The following is a 19,687-nucleotide window of genomic DNA, read 5'->3' on the forward strand; positions in this document are numbered from 1 at the left end:
AGAAAAATTCCACAGCCTTGGGCACGATACCTTCACTGAAACCCATAATGAAGTATTAAAGAGAAGAGACACATGCTCATGTGCTGCGGCAGACATCTGCTGTTAAGCTGAAGCTTCCTAGTTGGCCGCTGGTAAAAAGGGCAGGAGGAGATCAGTGCTTTTTCAGGGGCTTACTGTTCCGGGCACTGGTGTTGGAACATGAGCCTCAGCTTTGGTTAAGCATGACAGAGGCTATTAGTAAGCGGTGTGTTGAGTTTCAGGTGATATTTCCTGCATAGGAAATGTACTTTGCCCTTTTACTCCACTTATTATAAACTGTAGGGAATCTAATTAAGTCTTGCTACTCTGGCCTTTGGTACTGTATACGGTCCTTTTAGTGACAAGCTGGTGAGGTCTCACTAATTGGAATGTGTAGAGCAGCTTCTTCTGATACAGATTCCAGTGCCCAAGGCTTTTCTGAATTTTCCACTTCTGAGTTTCTGATGACGATTTTATTCTGGGTCCTTGTTTGTTTTGCTCTTATAGACTTTTTTATTGTTAATCTGATTGTTATGCTGATGAGCCACCAGATCTGATCATTTGCGTTCTGATGATCCGTCTTCGCTGGGGTCCTTTTCCCCATGGGCACTGCCGTCTGCTCTTCGCTTCGCTGTGGCGGAAGCCCAGTTTCTGGTGATTCACTTCTTCAGGATTGTGGTGCTCAGCCAGGGGTCTCAGCTGCCTCCTTGACTGGAGATCTCCCACAGGGGCTCAGGCTGCGTGGTCGTCCTCCCACTGCCTGACTCTAGTGAGGTCCTAACTAACCTAATTTAGGATGATTTAGAAACATTAGGAGAGGCTTCGTGTAGATTCAGGCCTTCAAAAACAGGTAAAGTAGTCCAATGCGCAGGGTGTGCCTTTTCCTTAAAAAGGGAAGAGATACTGTACCTCAGCTGAAATAAGAGCAAACACACTGACAGCACATTCCCCGAACATTACAGCACAGATTCTCAACTCCAGATTCTATATAAGAATATCATTTATTAAGTTCGGAATAAACCTAAATGTTTTTTAAAAATCCCAGTTTTATTCTGCTGCGGTCTTCTTATGCCAGAGTAGAATGGGGGCTTTCACAAAGGAACAAACATACTGACTCCCCCCACTCTGCAGTCCCAAGAATGAAACCCCCCATGTCATCTTGACAGCATATTCTCTAGTACTGTGCTGAATGAAGCAACTCCAGCCCCAATGGCCACAGAGCCCATCACCTCAACACATACAGATAACAGAGAAACACTTTTTACTGCCGTCACATCCCTTTTGTTACTGCTCATACTGTAGATGTTCCATTAAGATTACTCCATACTAAGCTGTCAGAAAGAGGCTTTGGATTTAACATACCCTCTGTGTCACTTTATGTGGCATTTCTTATGTGTTCACAAAAAACGCAGATAAGTCTCTCCCCAAGCAGGCCTTGGAATGTGTCTTGCAAAGCAAAGGAAATTTGTGTTAATTGTATGCCCCAAAGCACATAGTCATGCACACTGTGAATGCGGAAATGCAACTCCAGGCCCCAACATAAAAATAGTAGTCCAGAGGACACATCTCCAGTGCCAAATACCTTCTGACATCTCAAAAGGGGGTGTTTTAAAGATTGAAATGAACACCAGAACAATAAAATATAATTTTGCAGGCATGTTATATCTTTGCAGGAATACTGTATGTGAAGGGATGTTCTGTAAAATGTTTTATTTTTCAAAGCCTCAAAACTTACAGTACTACAAACAAATAACAATGGGTTGGGTCTGGTCTGCTATGCACAAAACACATAAAATGAAACTGAATGTAAAAAATACAGATTAATTGAAGTTGTATACATTGTTCTCAGAGTTTTTACACTTTGAGCAAAATTGAATGTCCCATGAGCACAAAACGTCAGGGCTATGAGCATATTGAGGGCTAACTTATTAAATTGGATGTGCCCAAAAAGTACAAAACATTACAGAAAAGTTTTATTTACTTGTTACCTAAAGTACTTTTATTTTGCAATGGAATAGCATCACCTGTTCTTCCATATCACACATATTTGCAAAGAAAAAAATATTTAATGCAGTAATGTTAGCTTTGGCCCTACAATTAGTGCAGGATATTGTGCCGCATCATAAAAATATTCGAAGAGCAACTTTTAAACACAACAAAATATTTACTGTTTGTAGAATGAAACACTAATTAAGTGTTTATAGACATCTAAAGAATTGTGAAGCTGAATACAGTATATGCTGTCACTAACATGTGCAATTTACTTGCATAGCTTTTTTTATTCAGCTGGTTATCTACACTAGTTGTGTCTCTGAGGTACAATATGACCTGTTCTGTTAACACAAGCTCTTCAGCTCCTTTGCCATGTCATTTTATGTTGTCAACAATAGCATGGATACCAACAAAACTGCATATCCAGACAACATGGATGTCCTTCAAAAACATGGCTAGTGTAGATTAGTTTTCAGACAAGTTATTTTTGTAAAGTAATAGTAGTTGTTGGCATATTAATCAGCAATGTGCCTCTATTTCTTTTCCCTTTTCAAGTGGCTGTAGACTTTTTCCAGGCCCTGTGGATTTTATCTTCATGAGCTGGCCCAAGTGATTGACCTTGAGGCTGTTCAGCGATTTGGTCTTGATGTGATTCATTGAATTCAAACTGCGACCACAGTCTGCACTGATGCTTAATCCTTAATCACGTACAGTATTGGAATCCTGTGTGTTGCTGGTACTGTCTATGTTCAGTTTGCTTCACAACTGAACATAGACAGTAACCCTTCAGTTTGCTTCACAACTGCTAGAAAAATCATAATCCTGAGTAGCTGCAATGTCAAAAGCAGAACACTCATTGAACTAAATTTTGGGAAATAAGCATCTACTGTAGATGGTCACCAACTGATATTGCCTGAAATGGCATTGTCACTAGTTTCTAACTGCTTTCACACAGTTGCTCCAGTGATCATCTTCCCCAATGAATAGAAAGTAGAACAGCGCATGCTAGTTTGGGAACAGCCGTGCCAATTTTCATTACAGAAGCGACTCAGCACAATGATTGTATGATGAAGGTGAAGCTATTACCTCCTGAATAGTTATGTGTCCTAGAATGTTTTGTGAACAGGTACTTCAAGGTTACGACCAGGCTTATGTGCTCAACTGAGAGGAAGCACAGGTTATATTTGAAATCCCTACATAGCAAATAAACTAAATGTCCTTACCATGTCAGGAAAATGTGTCTCTTAAAGCACACAGAACCTCCTAACGACTTATCTGTGGGGTTGATCTTGTTATCTCTTATACTGTAGGCTGCACTGATTATGAAGTGGAAATCTCTCTCAGAATGCTTGACAGCGGTACTTCACTGACTACTACACAGGAAATAAATGAAAGGTGACAGCTGTTACACCTTAGTTAATTAAATTTGTTTCCTTTTTCCACATTAAACATTTTAAGGCAATCGATGTGTATTTGACAACATACCCCTCTATACATTGTGTCACATTTACGTCGTTGATGAATTGAGGAACTAGAACAAAATCTGAAGTTAAAAATCCTTCTTCTTGTAGATAATGCTTTTGTACTTAGATTATGAATCATTGTGCCACAACATTTAAATGCAAGAAACTTTGTGTGGAAAAAAAATCTAAGATGAAGCATGGGATTGAATTTGTTGGTTTCAATGAAACAGTAATTCAAAATGTGTCACCAAAATGAGTTGGTGATACTATCTTCGGTATACTTATTTATTGTTTTTCTGGGTTATACAGAAGGTACATTAAATGTATTTACTGTATTGTATATATACCTGTGTCTGAACTGTATTGGGAATACAGTTGGGAAACATCTGGATCTAATTACATTAATTCTTTTAGATTTTAATTCACAACAAGTTACATTATTTAGAAGCATGTCCAAGACTTACAATAGGACCCTCTGTACTGTATTTGGTTAACTGCAAGACAAACATACACTCAATCTATTTTATGGTGTCTAACTCCACTCTATTCCGAATTATTTTAATGGGAAAAGCCTCCCACTAAGTCACATGGGCAAAGTGTACACTCTTATACACACAGGGGTCATTGTGTTGCAAGCAAAAAAACAAACAAACTGAAAGAAGCAGCCTTCTCTAAGAATATGCAAAATAACATATTTTAATAAAATAAATTATTTCAATTTACTTTTGCTTATTTAGTTAAGTTGTTATTTATTATACATTATTTGTATTTTACTGGCCACTAATGGGATGCACAATATCTTAAAGATATCAAGATGTTGTAGATTTCCCAGTTTGCTTACACAAAAGTAACCATCCATCCATTTTCTAAACCACTTTTATCCAGTACAGGGTCTGGGGGATGCTGGAGCCTAACCAGGCAAGGAACAGGTGCAACGAGAGGTACAACCTGGGGGGAATGCCAGTTCATCACACACACAGGCAAAGATCCATGAATGGGACAGCCAGTAGCTGTTAAAAGGTTGGGTGGAAGATAGCAGAGAATTTCACACTCAAGTTTAAATGGGATAATTAATTGTATTTCTAGCAGGATTAATTCAGTGATCAGCATGTTCTCTCTCTCTTGCTGTCCACAAGCAGTCACTACACTGGGAAACCTCTGATGGACATCAGTTTAAGAGACTTCAAGGCTTGTGTTCCAGTAAAGATTAACATTATAGGTTCAGGATCATAGCAACAAAATGTATCCTTCACTTTCAGAAAAAGGCATAGTTATTTTTTATTTTTTTTAAATTGTATGTTTCGGTGGCTGAATTTAAAAACTAAGCAAAACAGTCTGCTTCACCATGTGTTTTTAAAAATAAAATCAGACTTTGAGAAACAGCTTGGTATAAGCTTTCCTACTGAGGAACGTGATGCATCACTGCCTCTCCTGCTTTTGCTCTGAACACATGAGCAAATAACCGAGCAAAGCATGTCTAATAGGACCACCACTGGTCTTGAAAAGAAAAACAAAAAAAACTTTATTTTCTAACTTAATGGAACAAACTAAATACATGTTTGTGGTTTGGTTTGGGTTGGGCGAGCAGTTTCTCTAGGCTGGTGGTCTTTAGAACAAGCCACTGAGGACTGTTTTACCTGTAATTGCAAGTTAATATACTGTATTATTACCACAAACACATGGTTATTGCAGTGAACCATGGAGTGCTACTTGCTTTGAAAAAACAACATTTTGCAGTAGAAATGTTGCAGTGCCTTATATTTTAGAACACCAGTGTTTCACACACTTAAATAGTGTTATTTGCAAAGAATGGCAATTTGTGTTATTACTGTTATTTTGTACCTTAATTGCAAAGAGCAGCTTAACATCCCATGATACATACATATGATATATAAAATAAATAAATATTAAAAAAACTCTGTTGCACTTAAAGTACAGTATAATTGGCAGTGTTTACTTGGCCAAACTTATTTTATTGCAATGGCAATGGCAGAAATGTGGCATCATGCTAATGCAAAAAAAAATTCCAATCTATAATAATGATAGGAGAGGATATATCAATGTCTGCTCCTGCCTAATAACATAAGAAAGGATAAGTCTTAATGTCATGCTGAGACCTACGAGTGTTGCTATACTGATTCAGATATATTACTGTTTTATAGGATAGTTGCTTGGTTTATGCTACCTAGGCATATTTTGTGCTTGTGAAACCTATTTATACTGTATATACTATATGGGACATGCATAGAAATGTACATTAGGAACACTGTATAAGAAATCAATCAGTGCACAACTAATGTGCCCCTTGCTTTTTTTTCTTGCTTTGGCACAACATTTATGGTAAAGACTAATGTGTCTTTATGCCATGGAAAAACGATCTTGACCATTCTCATCAGATCAGTACAATTCCACTTACTGTGATGTTCGAGCTATTGTTGACATGAGAATGTCTTTGACCTTGCCCTGAAAGCGTTTTTCCTTTGACATGATACCATATGTGATAGTTGAGTGCTCCATCACCAGGTTGACTGTGAAGCCAACTATTGGGAGCATGTTAAATCCAAGTAAAGTTATCTGTTATCTTTATTTATAGTTATCTTTATTGTTGTTTGGAGGCTTTCTGATTCTTTTCTGCAACATTTAAAGGGAACCACAGTCCCAGTTTCTCAGACAAAATAAATAAACTGACGGTATCACAGAATTTTGCAAATTCCGAATTAAGCACAAAATCGTTAACTTTGTGAAATTACTATATGTCCGCCTTGTGCTGGCAAACTGATGGTCTCACCATGGGCAAGAACGAGAGATTTCATGAATTGCAATTTGAAATGGCCCTTCCTGCTCACTAGGATTAAAAAACATACTGTTGTCACAAGCCTGTTTGTTTACAATGTAATAGGGCCGCTTCACCTACGCAGAAGTTTTGTTGCCTCTAAATCATACAGTGACGGAAATATGGTGCTATGCATACCTGAAAATTTTGTCTATTTTCTGATGTAAATTGTAGGTTTTACACGTTACTGTGGACAGGATAATGTTTCCTTCTTGTTGACAGTAAGTTTGCAATATAACAAATTGGATAAATAACATACAGGTACAGTACAGTATGTGATATCAAACACTGCTGCCACCATTGTGTAGCTATTTGATATTTTAAATAAATTTGTGTTATTGCAGTATGCCTTGGGTTAGCTATTTTTAAAGTAAATGGCTTATTCACAGAATCGCCTTAGCTTGAAATTGATATCCATGATAGTTTGTTACTATAAGATAATTATGATGATTAATAGGGACATTAACCCAATATATGGCTTTGGTTTGTAGAAGTAAACTATGTATTAGAATATCTTTCCACGCTGATATGTTTTTCAGCATTGACAGTATGATGCAATAGGTACTGCAATTGAGTCTTTTTCTTACCTATGTAAGAACCTGATTGTGTTCTTTATCACATTTCATATTCCTTACTTTCCATCTATCATTCACACTGACAAGCATTTTTTCTCTTTTACTGTAATATCAAAAGAAAGATTATAAAACACTACCTCATAATGCTGTAATGTTATTTAATCTCTCCTGTGACTGTATAAATCACGGAAATGCCTACTCAAATAGAATAATAATCGTTGTTATTGTAATCGGTAATGATTGTTTATATTTCTATAATTTTCCCTGCTTAGAGCCCTCAGAATGGTGATGTGTCAGAGAAGACTGTGGAGACTATGGATATAATGCTTCTCGTGTGTACTTTATGTAGAAGAAGAAAGCAGTATGTCACAGCGAGACAAAGAGACGCTACCACAAACTGCTGCAGAGTAAACAGGCGCATTAAATTATCATTTTAAATCTACTCTCCTCACAACAACAGCGAAACAGAGAAATTCCCTGTGTCTCCTTCTAGAGTAACTTGTAAAGTCCTGATGACATTTAGAGTTTACCTCTGGTGGAAAAAGGATCTTTCTGCAATTCAGGCTCCAATCCTGGGTTGCACAGAGGCTGTGTACTTCATCAGGGTAATTCAAGTATTGCAATTTATACAGGGAGGGGGAGCTACAGACAATGTTAGTAGGGGCAAAATCAAGGGGAATAAAGTTATTTGGTATGACTGTGCATGTTAATGAATTCTCACTAGGAATTTGTATCTTAAACATACATTATATTAACAGGTTACATTGTTCAAAAATCAGATCTACTGTCAGTTTTCTTTCTATCTCATCTGATATCACCACAGACAATTTGACTGTCAAGGTCTGTGATAAACAATGACCTCTTGCAGATCATTGCTAAAATTATATTCTGCTCATATTTTAGCTGTGTATTTTTTAAACTAGAGGCTGGGATGATTATGTGAAATATAGTAACTGTATTTTTCTTGTTGATGCCCTTTTCACTCATGCTTCAGGGTTTGTTAATGGCCAGCCATTTCCGAGACCTCTATTCTGATCCTATATGTTATGCAAAGAAATCTTTTGACAGTGTCAGACAGCAGCGGGATTTGAAAAGAACGTTATCACTTCCTTGAAATGAAAATCATTTCACATTTCTGAGACTTTACATTGAGGACATTAAAAGGCTAAAGAGGTACCCGAAGGAGCTCATGCAATGATAAATGGAACTGCTCTTGTCTGATCGTAAATGAATCATTTGAGCAGCACCCCACTGATTTTCTTATGCTTTCCTCCTGGCACGTAGGAAACAACATGGCTCTCTAAGTGTATGTGATTTCCTGTCTTTCAGGGTGGTGGAATGAATTAATTAGCCTATAGTGAGGGATGCAATTATCACGGTGGCCTCAGTCATTATTCAGTAGTTACGCAGGGGAATTGGTGGGTGGACTGATGTCATGTGTCAGCCCTTCAACCCTTTAATGTGGCCAAACGCAGAAACCGTGTGACACAGATGATGAATGATGCTGGGCTGACTAATATAAGAGTATTTCATTGTTTAAAATGACAACACAAAACAACACAAAGACTCTGTGGTTTGAAATTCAATGCTAATTTAGATCAAATCTAGGCCTAAACATACTGTACCTAAATATATTTGTACTCAATCAAGCCTTAGCTCATCCCAGTTTCTGTACTGTACCAGGAAGAAGGCTTACAGTATTAAGCTTCTTCCTAATGGACAGACTGTACTTTAGCAAACAGGGTGAACTACCTTGCTGAATGCTACATCAACGGAGGGCAGAGCAGTGGGACTGTGGCTAAGGATCTGCGCCTGTGGCTGGAAGGTTGCCGGTTCAAATCCCGTGGCCAGCAGAGGAATCCTACTCCGTTGGGCCCCTGAGCAAAGCCCTTAACCCCAACTGCTCCAGGGGCGCTGTATAAATGGCTGACCCTGTGCTCTGAAGTGAGAGAAGCCTCTCCCCATCTGTGTGCCTGTGTGTCTCATGGAGAGCAAACTGGGGTATGTGAATAGACAAAATTCCTAATGCAAGAAATTGTACTTGGCTAATAAAGTGATCTATCAACAGTCTCCACATATGGGACTTAAACCCACAATCTTCAATCTAGGAGCCCAGAGCCCTAACCACTGGCCTGTGCTGCCCTGAAAATGGGAATTTAAGCATATAACGTATTTTACAAGAAAAATCATGCAATTAATCTAACTGCAACACTGTAACAGTGCTTACACCTGGCTTTGCAACTAATTCATCATTGCATCAAATTAGATGGAAATCTATCCAATTAGGAAACATGGTAATATAGCAAGCAGTCACTAATATAACTTAGATTTTTTTGGTCCAAAGGCAAAAACATCTGAGCATGAAATAGAAGACATTTTGTCATTGAACACAAATAGAAATTTATAGAAACAGGCATGTGAATTCTGTATTTATTCAGATGAAATCTGCACAAGTAAAACATATTAATGTTTTACTTGAATATAATCTTGGAAGAGCACAACTGTAACCTTGAAATTATCACAATAAGAATGTCATTCATTAAACCATCATGAAATTGTTGATGGTTAAAAAGTAAAAGAAACTTCAGTAGAGACATGGCTCCTTGCATCATCTGTATGCTAATGTGCCGAATACGGATGCCAGGAATCTTGATTGGATTTGATATCGGCTCCATGGACACATTTAGCTTCAGAGCTATACAGTGTCACACTCCAAACAATAGAGAATCCTGCCACACCAAAAGTCTGGTTCTGTCCTGGAATATCCAGGTTCCAAGGATGGCCTTCGGTAACCGGCTCAGTGACAAATGATACGGCACATATATTTGCAGTTTGTATTATGTCATCTGTTACTAGATGACATTGATTCCTGCCCAACAGCAATAGTCAATACAACTATTGACTAAGGAGCGCATTAGTAGATACATACAAGAAGGTTTTTTTTTCCTGGTGCACAGAAGATGCCAAATATTCCAGTCTAATTACATATTTAAAAATAAAATCACAGAAAAAACATCTCAAAGAATCATTTATTTTCAGGTTGAAATAAGACGCAAAGTCAAAATGCAAACATTAACAAGCTGACACTGGGTTTGAGCTCCCTGGGGGGTCACACAGTCCTGGCAGCCTTAATGTGTAGTATAAACCTCGGGGCTAGGGGATGATCTGCAAGCTTTTCTGTGCAGCTGCAGCCAGCTGGCGAAGGCAGGCCAGTCAGCGCTGTCTCATGTTAATGGTATTACCAGGTTGGTCCCGCTGATATCCCACTGGGCTCTGGTCAGGAGAAAAGGCTGGCTGTGGCAAGACCTCAACATCGTTTTCTTGACCGAGTGCCATTGTAATCCCAGCACTGTGTGGTCTTCTCGTGCTGCAAAAATCGACACTCCTGGATTGGTCTTGCAGGGTTAGAAAAAACAGCTCATGAGCTTTGTCAATGTATCAAACAATACAGTTGCCCTCAATCTGCACCAACGGTGTTTTTTTGCCAAAGATGATTATTCTCCACCCTGCACTTCCACCGCCTTAATGACTGGTTTGAACAACACAACAACAAACTAACACACAAATGTTGTCTTCTGTCTCCTGTTGTAAAGTGATCCACCACTCCCTCTCACACCTCAGACGTTCTCTGGCCCTCAGAAGACAGTGATTTTTCTCTCAGCTGCTAACATATTGTTCCCGAATGAGCTGTGAACATGTACTGTAGGTCACTGTCATGCACTGCAATCCTCCTTCCTGGGTAATTTCTATCTGGAATTTCAATCCTAGATACGATGGTCCTGGGTTGTGTGATGACAGTCTGTGTGGTAGGATGTGGCCTATCCCTCAAAAAGCTGTCTTCCTGGTTTCACTGTACAAACCTGCTGACTTTTGAAGCTGAATATCTCATTCTTTGGGCATCTTCTCTTAGAGATAGACTACAGTACTTTCAATCATACTGATAGCAAACAGACATTGCAGGATGTCTTGATCACCCAATTGGGGTATGGTCATATCTTTCATTGTTCTTGCATTAATTTAAAACCATGTGTTTTTGAATACTGTTATTCTCAGTAACCTCACATTTCCCATTTTAAACCTGTCTCTTAATACCAAACACTGGGTACAGGGAAGTCTCATGAAATCACATGAACATCAGTACTGTATGTCATCATCCGCAGGAGCAAAGCTACTGCTCAGTGTTTAAAAAGTAAATGAAAAGATGCATGACAACAGACTATTGATGTAAAATGCTGTGTTGTTTTTATTAATTGTTCATCAGTCTTCTACAGAAAAACAAAACAATTCAAATGAAAAACAATGATCATATGACATAATTTAAAGAATCAATAATGATTCTCAAGTAGTGTTCACTCTGAAGCAACAAAAAAAGCCAGGTGGAATATCACCTGTCAGCTCCATCCTATTTTTTCGCTGAATTCCATTCAAACCAGTCTGCCTGTTATTGTCCCACATTGTACAACAGTATGTGGTTAGAGGGAATAATAAATCACTGTTTATCATATGTTTTATTACCACAGATACAATAAGCTTACATTACTAGTTTTATGTCTACCATATACAGTATATATTATGTTTGTCATGGGGATAATTACTATTTCTGAGTCACACAACCCTGAAACACATGACATTTCTTCTCCTTCACTGAGCTTCAACAGCTCCTGCTGCTTTTTGGTCTGTTGAAACAAGTATCGGGACAGAAACACTGTTTTTAATGCAATTGGCAGAAAGACCTAAATATTGTCAGTTCGAACCCTGCAGTGAAGACAACTGCTTGTTTTGACATTATTGCACTTGTAGTGCCTTTTTGTAAAATGTCTGTCAATGGGGAAGTCCTGACTGATGCTAATCTCTCCAACCACATCTCATTGTGGGAGGAAAATGTTTTTTTAATTGAAATAAACTGTGGGGAATAGAATTATCTTTTCATTAAAATATTAATGTGACTGTTTTGCAAATAGATATGAACTGTTTTGTTTTTGCTTTAGTTTTCTGTATAGCATTTTAAGTGGTGCGATCACAGGAGGAGTGCGGTTAAATGCAATGACTTACTGTATTTGCATGTTAACTAAATGAATATACTGTAGATTCTTTCATTTTATTCATTTTCATTTAAAAATTACAAATTTCATAATTTGACCAAAACCATTCACAACCTAAAGAATGCAATTACTTTTTATTTATATTGTATCCATGTTTTTCTTTTGATAGTGGTTCTCTGGTAATTAATATTTTGTTTTTTCTCCAAATTATGAAATCCTTAATTTTATGATTATCTCTCTATTAAATTTAGAACTATGTTTTCAGTATTGCACAATAAAAGTCTAGGATAACTAAAATTCTAAATGTTCTGTATCTTTTCATGTTACAACATCTAATTGAATCCGTACACACACGAAGAAGACAAAAGCTATTAAAGTTACATGAGCTGAACAGTTCTATAAATTGATTTATTTTGCACCAGAGGAGCAGTTCGATTGCCAGTCATAATATAATGCTTGCAATGATCCTAATGAAAATTTTATTACAATTTTAATCAATATAGCATTCATATTGTTACTGATGCTGATGCTTTTATTTCTTCCAATATAAATGGCTTTATATGTAAATGTAAAAATCTGCTGACCTGATTTTCTGCTTTCAAACATTTCAGCATTAGTGTATTTTTTTTAATAAAGTAGGGTGACAAACACATAATTTTAAAATTAATTGTATTTCTTTGTTTGAGCTGGGAAAGTTTAACATTATATGTTAATTATGTACATGTATTTGCATAGTGTTTTTCATTCAGAGAAAAGAAAAATCTGCAATAAGAGAAAGCCATTTGACCCCTCTAGGTCAATTGGTGGTTAGAAGATAATTGACCCAAGGATCTCCTCCAGCTGCTTCTTGAAAGTAGCCGGGGTATTAGCTTCGACAACACGGCTGCATACAGGAGCTTGTTCTGTGCTCCCAAAGGGAATTTTTCATTTTAATCCCACGGTATACAAACTGCTTTACATATAGGGTGGTACCCACATCATTCAGCACTGAAGCGCACCCCACTATACAGTACAAGAAATAGAGAAGTGAAAATTTGAAGTGAAATTACTTAATCAATTAGATTAAGGATGGAAATTAAGCTAGGTGAGATCATTCAAACCTAGTGGATATTAAGCAGAATAGTGGGGTTAACACCCCGACTATTATGAACAATGCCATCAGATCTTTAAAGACCAAGTAGTCAGTTCCTTGGTTTAATGTCTCATCAGAAGGCAGAGGAACCCCAGACACCAAAGGCAATGCTTTGGAAATTCTTTTCCAGGGTGGAGAGGACCACCTACAAGTACTCGTCCACCAACACCATGACACAAAATCAATCTGATGTTCCTTAGAGGCTTCCCATCCCTGTTCTGATCAGGCTTAGCTCTGCTTTGCTTCTAAGACTTTACAAGATCAAACTATGATGGACAGTAGTAACACCGCCATCACCACAATAACATGTTAAGAAATGTAATATGTCAAATATCTGAATCTTACCCAGTACTGGCCAGGTCTGAGACCTGACAATATCAGGATAGAAATTTACATGTAAGCAATGAAACCCAATAATCCCTTTATGGGATTTCCAATGAAATTAGCAGAAGGGAAGACAGCAGCCATGTTTAATTTAATCTTAGCTGTTCTAATGAGTAATCTTTTCTGATGTCATTTCCGAAAAACTAGCTCTTTGTGGGGGTTCCTAAAATCATCTTCTGTTGTCATGGTCCTCATTTTCAGTAGGGATCTTCTTTGCTCTTTGTTTTTTTATGATGCTCAGGCATGATCAATAAAATGTCTTTAGCATGTCATAACCAAATTATGTTTTCTCCATGAACAGATATGGAAAAACATCAATATACATGCAACAAAGTACTTTCATCACGTATCTTCTATATCTCAGGGACATTGAAAGTTTAACACAAAATTATAACTGAAAGGCCATTAGATGCCTTATATCTTTGACAGATGTTTTGTTTTCTGTTTCACACACTTAGACATGAATAATTTCTGTAGTTAACTGATTTAAGGATCATTTCTTGCACATCCTTTACTAGTTTTTCGATCAATAATTGTCAAGTTAATATATACCATTTGAGGCATCTGAGCATTTGAAGCATAACTGAAATTTTTTGCGAATGATGTTTTCCATTGTGTGGTCTTGTCTTTCTGATGTGCGCAAATGAGTTAAGATTGTATGGATAGAAATACAGAAAAAATCTATTAAATGTTTTTTCTAAGGTGGCTAAACATTAGATTTTAATCTTTTAAGACAAACTTCTTTTGTCTTGTACACCTTTTTTTAGCATATTACAATAACTCTAAAGATCATTGGTAGAGGATAACCATTTACTGTGAAAAAAAAACTTAATAATGATATTAATTAAAATAATACAGAATATTTCAGAATAGCACAAAGCAATCCTGGTTGCATAATTCAGTCGAAGGAAAACAAAGTGGTTTCATTTTTATCAAAAGAAATCTCAATATTTATTGAATGAATCCCTCACAGCTTAATGCTATAACAAATGTGGAAGCTTTAAAGTATACTACAAATACTACAGTATACTACAGATCAATAGTTTACAACAGAAAAAAAGGCTTTGAAGGAATGAGGCTTCTTGAGAGAAGTATGGAATCAGTGGCAAATGAATGGTAAAATTTTAAAGAGATTCTACTTAAAGCATAAAACAGATTTAATTTATTCACAAAAATCTCAATTAACTGTACTGTATTTGTGAGTTCTAAGAACCATGACCCCATCAGTTTACTTACATTCAAGGCTGATTTAATTTTTTGTCAGACATGTAAAATTAGTTGCAGATATATTTAAATGTATTGTGTGTGAATGCATCTGTGTATTATTAAGGATTTTATAACAGAAAGGATTGTTTTTCTAGGATTTTTGGAATGACAGAATGCTCAGTATCTCAGATCTAACAGCTTTAAATGGTTCCTGATGGCCTTTGCAAATATACTTTAAATTAATATTTTGTGAATAGTCTTCAAATTAATATTTTATTGTGTTCATGTGACTCCAAAAGAAATTTAGTTTTACAAACACTATATCACAAAAAATAATTACTGGCAGCCAGGGCAATTTACAGAGCCAGGAATGTGCTGATGCAGAGTACTTTCTCATTAGCACACCAACTTTGTTTTAATAAAATTCTTTTACATCAGGCAAATAGTGTGAAAGGGAGCCCTGCTGTCTGATTCAGTCAGAAAATAAGTCATACTGTAGCATTGAAACCCTAGTACATGGAGGTGAAAAATTGAAGAGCTTATTACAGAAACGTGCTTCAGTGAAATGCACGTTAATGAATTGACCATAGTCCAGAGAGCCCATAGAGTGAGTGAGGCCTGCAGTGGACAGTGTCACCCTGTTTCATGTCTCTCTTGTTCTTGTGTTTAGGATGAAGACATGCTGGCGGGGAATGAAAAAGCTTGGAAGTCTATCAAAGATGCCACCCCGGGAATGGAGAAACTTCAATCTCAGCAACGTATCCTCTGCATGCAAATTGAAACAGCACACTATATGGAAAAAAAGTTAAATGAATAATAAAAATTGTAGGGAGTGTAGGTATTGTATATAAAGTAAGGCATAATTTTCTCAGGTAAAGTAGTCATTTAAAGGGGAAGTAACATTTGGTTTATTTGGTTTATGGTCCTCTTACAATATTCATACTTTTCATACAATATTCACACAATGCAGTGCATTGTCTACATTACAATTGTAATTGCTACAGATACCAATCTTTTATTTAATCATTTAGTTACTGATTCAAATATATAATCCTTTAAACACATTACCCCTAGTTAAAGGCAGCCATGCGATATTAAACAAAGACAGAGGATGCAGGATTCACACGAAGGATTCAGTATTTCACATGCATGTGAAATATTGGCAAATATTGATTTATGAAAGCAGTATAGTTTTTAGCCCGAAGTGTTTCTATTTGGGCATTGTAGTGTGCTCATGGATGCATTGTGTCAGAATAAGCACCTTTCCTTCTTATTCTAGTGGAAGGAATGTTTTGTGGCCCAGGAGGCTATACAGAGAGGACAGATTCTTGAGACAGGCTGTGTGTCATTCTGGCGATGTTTTGGAGCCTATACTTATCATACAATGACATAAGAGTATCTGAACTGTAGGGTGTTATGGGATCACTAGAAATGTAATTTTTGTTTCACAACAGACTATCCCTTTTGTGAAACCCATTGGGTGTGCCACAATGGGATCTTTAATATAGACAGGCTCAGGAACTCAGACATACAAATGCTGCTGTAAGGTACACAAATAGTGCAATTTACAGTGCAAAAATCAAAACAGTCACCAAAAACAGAAGAAATCAAAACAAAGGCCTAAGCTCCAGAGCTAACTACTAAGTCCCTAATGAATGTTAGCTCCAGTCTCTCTGTGAGACTCTTCGCAAACACTTTAAAAAACTCACAGTTCCACAGTTTCTCGGTCGGCCGCTTCTTCTTCTCCAGTGAGGCAGCAAACAGAGGATCTACAACTGTCTCTCAGGTAGACAATGAAAACCTACAATTGAAAGCCTGAGCTTTCTGCTTTTTACACCTGACCACCTGACCAAATGTCTTCCAGTAACTGATCAGGTAACTGAGGGCAGCAGCTCATACCCATAGCATTCTGGGAAATGTGGTCTAGATAAAGGCTTGTAATTTGAATGGATCTGCCTACCTCTAACACATTAAAGTACATTAAACAAATCCAATTATTTTACAGATGTATCAGTAAAGTTCTCTAATGGGAATAGGTAAATTGTATTTGTAATTTTTAAAATTGTTTTATTTTTATACTGCACTTGTGTGATGACCCAAATTCAAAATTTGTTGCGAAGAAACTACTTTTAAAACCCATTTGTTATGAAATAGAAAATAAAAACTTAGCACTAAGTTTCTTACATTTCTTTAATAAATATGGTTAAAGGATTTAATGGAGTCATTATATCAGTACATATCACATTGGAAACATGAACTCTTTTATAACTTCAGCATAATGTCTGATGAGGTTTAGGGAAGCAGACCTCAAGTAAGTCAAAGGAGGAAAAAAACAAAACATTTTTATATAAAAATATAGGTAAAATACTTTTCTTTTGTAACTTTTGAAAAGTAATGTTACTTTCTTCAGTGATTTCTTTTATGACTTGGAATGTATGGATAGAGATTGAGGTTGAGTTTTAACTTGCAGTAAGATTGGTTTTGAACCTACAACATACCAACCTCTGTTTACTTTCATGTAATTGCAGTAAATGTTTAGACGGTCATTAAGAACTTAAATCAACCATAGAGATGTCAACCACAAAACCCATTAACCATGTTAATCTGTGTAGTCAAAACCTTCATTATGTCAGCTATTTTCTTTGTTGACCTTTTGTGTAGTTTTTGTACTGCTTTTGGAACATGCAACAGTTTTATGAATTGAAACCCACTGCAAAACCTTCCAGTTTTTATTTTAGTTCTTTTACTTGAATTCCGTCTCTAGTCATACTGCACACAACAGCAAATAATGTTTGTTTATTCTTTTTTTTTACAAATAGAGCTCCGGCTATGAGATTGAGGTGTTTTAGAGGAGGCAACTGCCTCCTGAAATCCCTCCAGGTCCTGGCCAATAGCAAACGTGGTAAGGACCTGAGGAGGAGGTTTCTACTACAAGTGCACCATTAAAAGAGACATATGATGTTTACTATCACACTCACCAACAGCAGTACTCTTTTATCACTATTAATCCGCACAAGAGTCCAGCACCCTGAGTGAGATACAGTCCTTCTAGAAGGATGTTAGTATACAGACACAGGACTGCCAGGGCCGCCAGGACCCTCCTGCAAAGCAGCGCTCATCAGACGAAACTATGTCATCTTGTTTTTATTCCAACTTAGGCCTTAATGACTTAATTGAACTAATTAACTGTCAACCACAACCCAAAAACATGCTGGTACCTGTAAGTTAATTGGCTTCTGGAAAAATTAGCCATGGCATGAGGGTGTGCGTGTGTTGATGTCTTTGCCTGCCCTGCGATAGACTGGTATCCCCATCCAGGGTGTATCCTGCCTTTCGCCTGTATCTTGCTGGGTTAGGATCTGACTCGGCCGCGCCCCTGTACTGCATAGTGTGTTTTAGAAGATTGATGGGAAGATGGTTTGCAAGCGCTCAAGATTAGGTTATCAACTTACTGTCCAACTTATCTTTAAATAGTAATACCCAAAACTATTTTATCAGGTTGCTGGCAAGCTTCCAATATGTCTCAAAAGTTGTATTAGTTTATACCAGACAGAGAGAGACGTACACTAAGAAAGCAGACGTGTACATAGTTCTTATGCTAATCAACTGTTCCTTCAAGGTACAGTAGCAGTGTTTGCGTGACTAGATGACTGGAAAGCAGCTTATTTTTGAGGGCATACATGGCCCTCTGTTCTCTCCTGCCTCTCAACAGATTACAGTAATGCAGTGCACAATCACATATACATTAATCATGCCACATTTGACATACAGCCTGTGTGATTTATCCTGTGTAGAAGTCAAAGTATGCATCAGTAAGTACCACCAAATCAGCATTTAACTGGTCTCTGTTAGTATCACAGATGAATATGTTTTGGAGATAAACTTCTTAAAGTGATTCCTGCAACTGAATGAGCTTATAGAAAGGCACTTAGTTATTTTTCATGCCTACAAGCAGTACTGTCTTGTAAAAACATTGTGACTTTTTTCCTCCTCTTTTCAAGTGAGACCTTAACTATCCTTAATAATAGAGTGGGAACAGGTTTTGTCTCTGTGCCAGACTCTTGTGGATAACAATCAAGGCATTCTTCCAGACACCAACATCTATCTGCTTAAAATGCTTGACTACACTATGGATGCGTGCATCAATCTCAGAAAGTGGGACAAAGCTCTGTTCTTTGGCACCCGAACTTTACAACCATATAGGTGAGTTTTCAAGCCTTTGAATGAGTTGGTTTACATACTGTATGTCGTTGTTACTCTGACATATACAGTATACAAACATTTCATGTGTCAAAAGAGATGCATTCCTCAAAGGCTATGCATTCTAAATGAAAATTGGAATGGCTGTGTTAGGGATGGAGGTAAGATTTGGCAATATACTGTATGCATGGCTTCATCTACCTACTGTACCTACTGAAATATACAGTAATTTTACAACTGCATTCATGCAAAAACATGAATTGAACATTGACAAAACAAGGAGTAAGTTCACTTGTCTTATTATCGTTTAAAACAGCAAAACATTTGTTTCCAGGAAGTGATAATATGTATTCACAAGCTTTGACATTTCCTATTTAACATTTACTGGAAACAAATTACACTGGAGCACATACTGAATTTCACATGAGGTTGTTATAAATGGTAAAATGTGTTAGCAAGACCCTAAAATTTAGAACATCTTTTGTTATCATATTACAAAAATGATATTGATTCCCTTAAATCATTCTACAGATAATTGACTGGATACTGTACATCTGTGATCTTAAAAGAATATGTTATTTAGAAAGAACTGAAACATTTTAGTATTGAACAGCTAAGACTATGAATGGGAGTTATTGATGTAGTCAAAACACTCTAGTGTACTGAGAAAGTCAACCCAGCAGACTTCTTCAGAATAAGCAGTCATATACAAACCTGAGGACACAAATGGAAATTAAGTAAACATCAATTAAAATTCAAAACAGAAGGCAAGGCTTCAAACAAAGGATTGTGGGCATGTGAAACAAAATGCCCATTCGTGATGTGAAGCTTACAGCCTGGGT

At 37.0% G+C, this 19,687-nt stretch overlaps 1 protein-coding gene across 1 annotated transcript in view; it reads left to right on the forward strand.

Moving 5' to 3' along the window:
• smyd3 (SET and MYND domain containing 3) overlaps positions 1–19,687 on the forward strand; it is a 344,242-nt gene that overhangs the window by 296,590 nt on the left and 27,965 nt on the right. Inside the window, exons 9-10 of the mRNA XM_088908819.1 lie at positions 15,316–15,403; positions 18,674–18,848. Coding sequence (XP_088764945.1) covers positions 15,316–15,403; positions 18,674–18,848 — 263 coding nt within the window. The remainder of the gene's footprint in view (positions 1–15,315; positions 15,404–18,673; positions 18,849–19,687) is intronic.

The sequence above is a fragment of the Atractosteus spatula genome, chromosome 2, assembly GCF_055471065.1.
Source record: "Atractosteus spatula isolate fAtrSpa1 chromosome 2, fAtrSpa1.hap1, whole genome shotgun sequence".
In the NCBI taxonomy this organism is placed as follows: Eukaryota; Metazoa; Chordata; class Actinopteri; order Semionotiformes; family Lepisosteidae; genus Atractosteus; species Atractosteus spatula.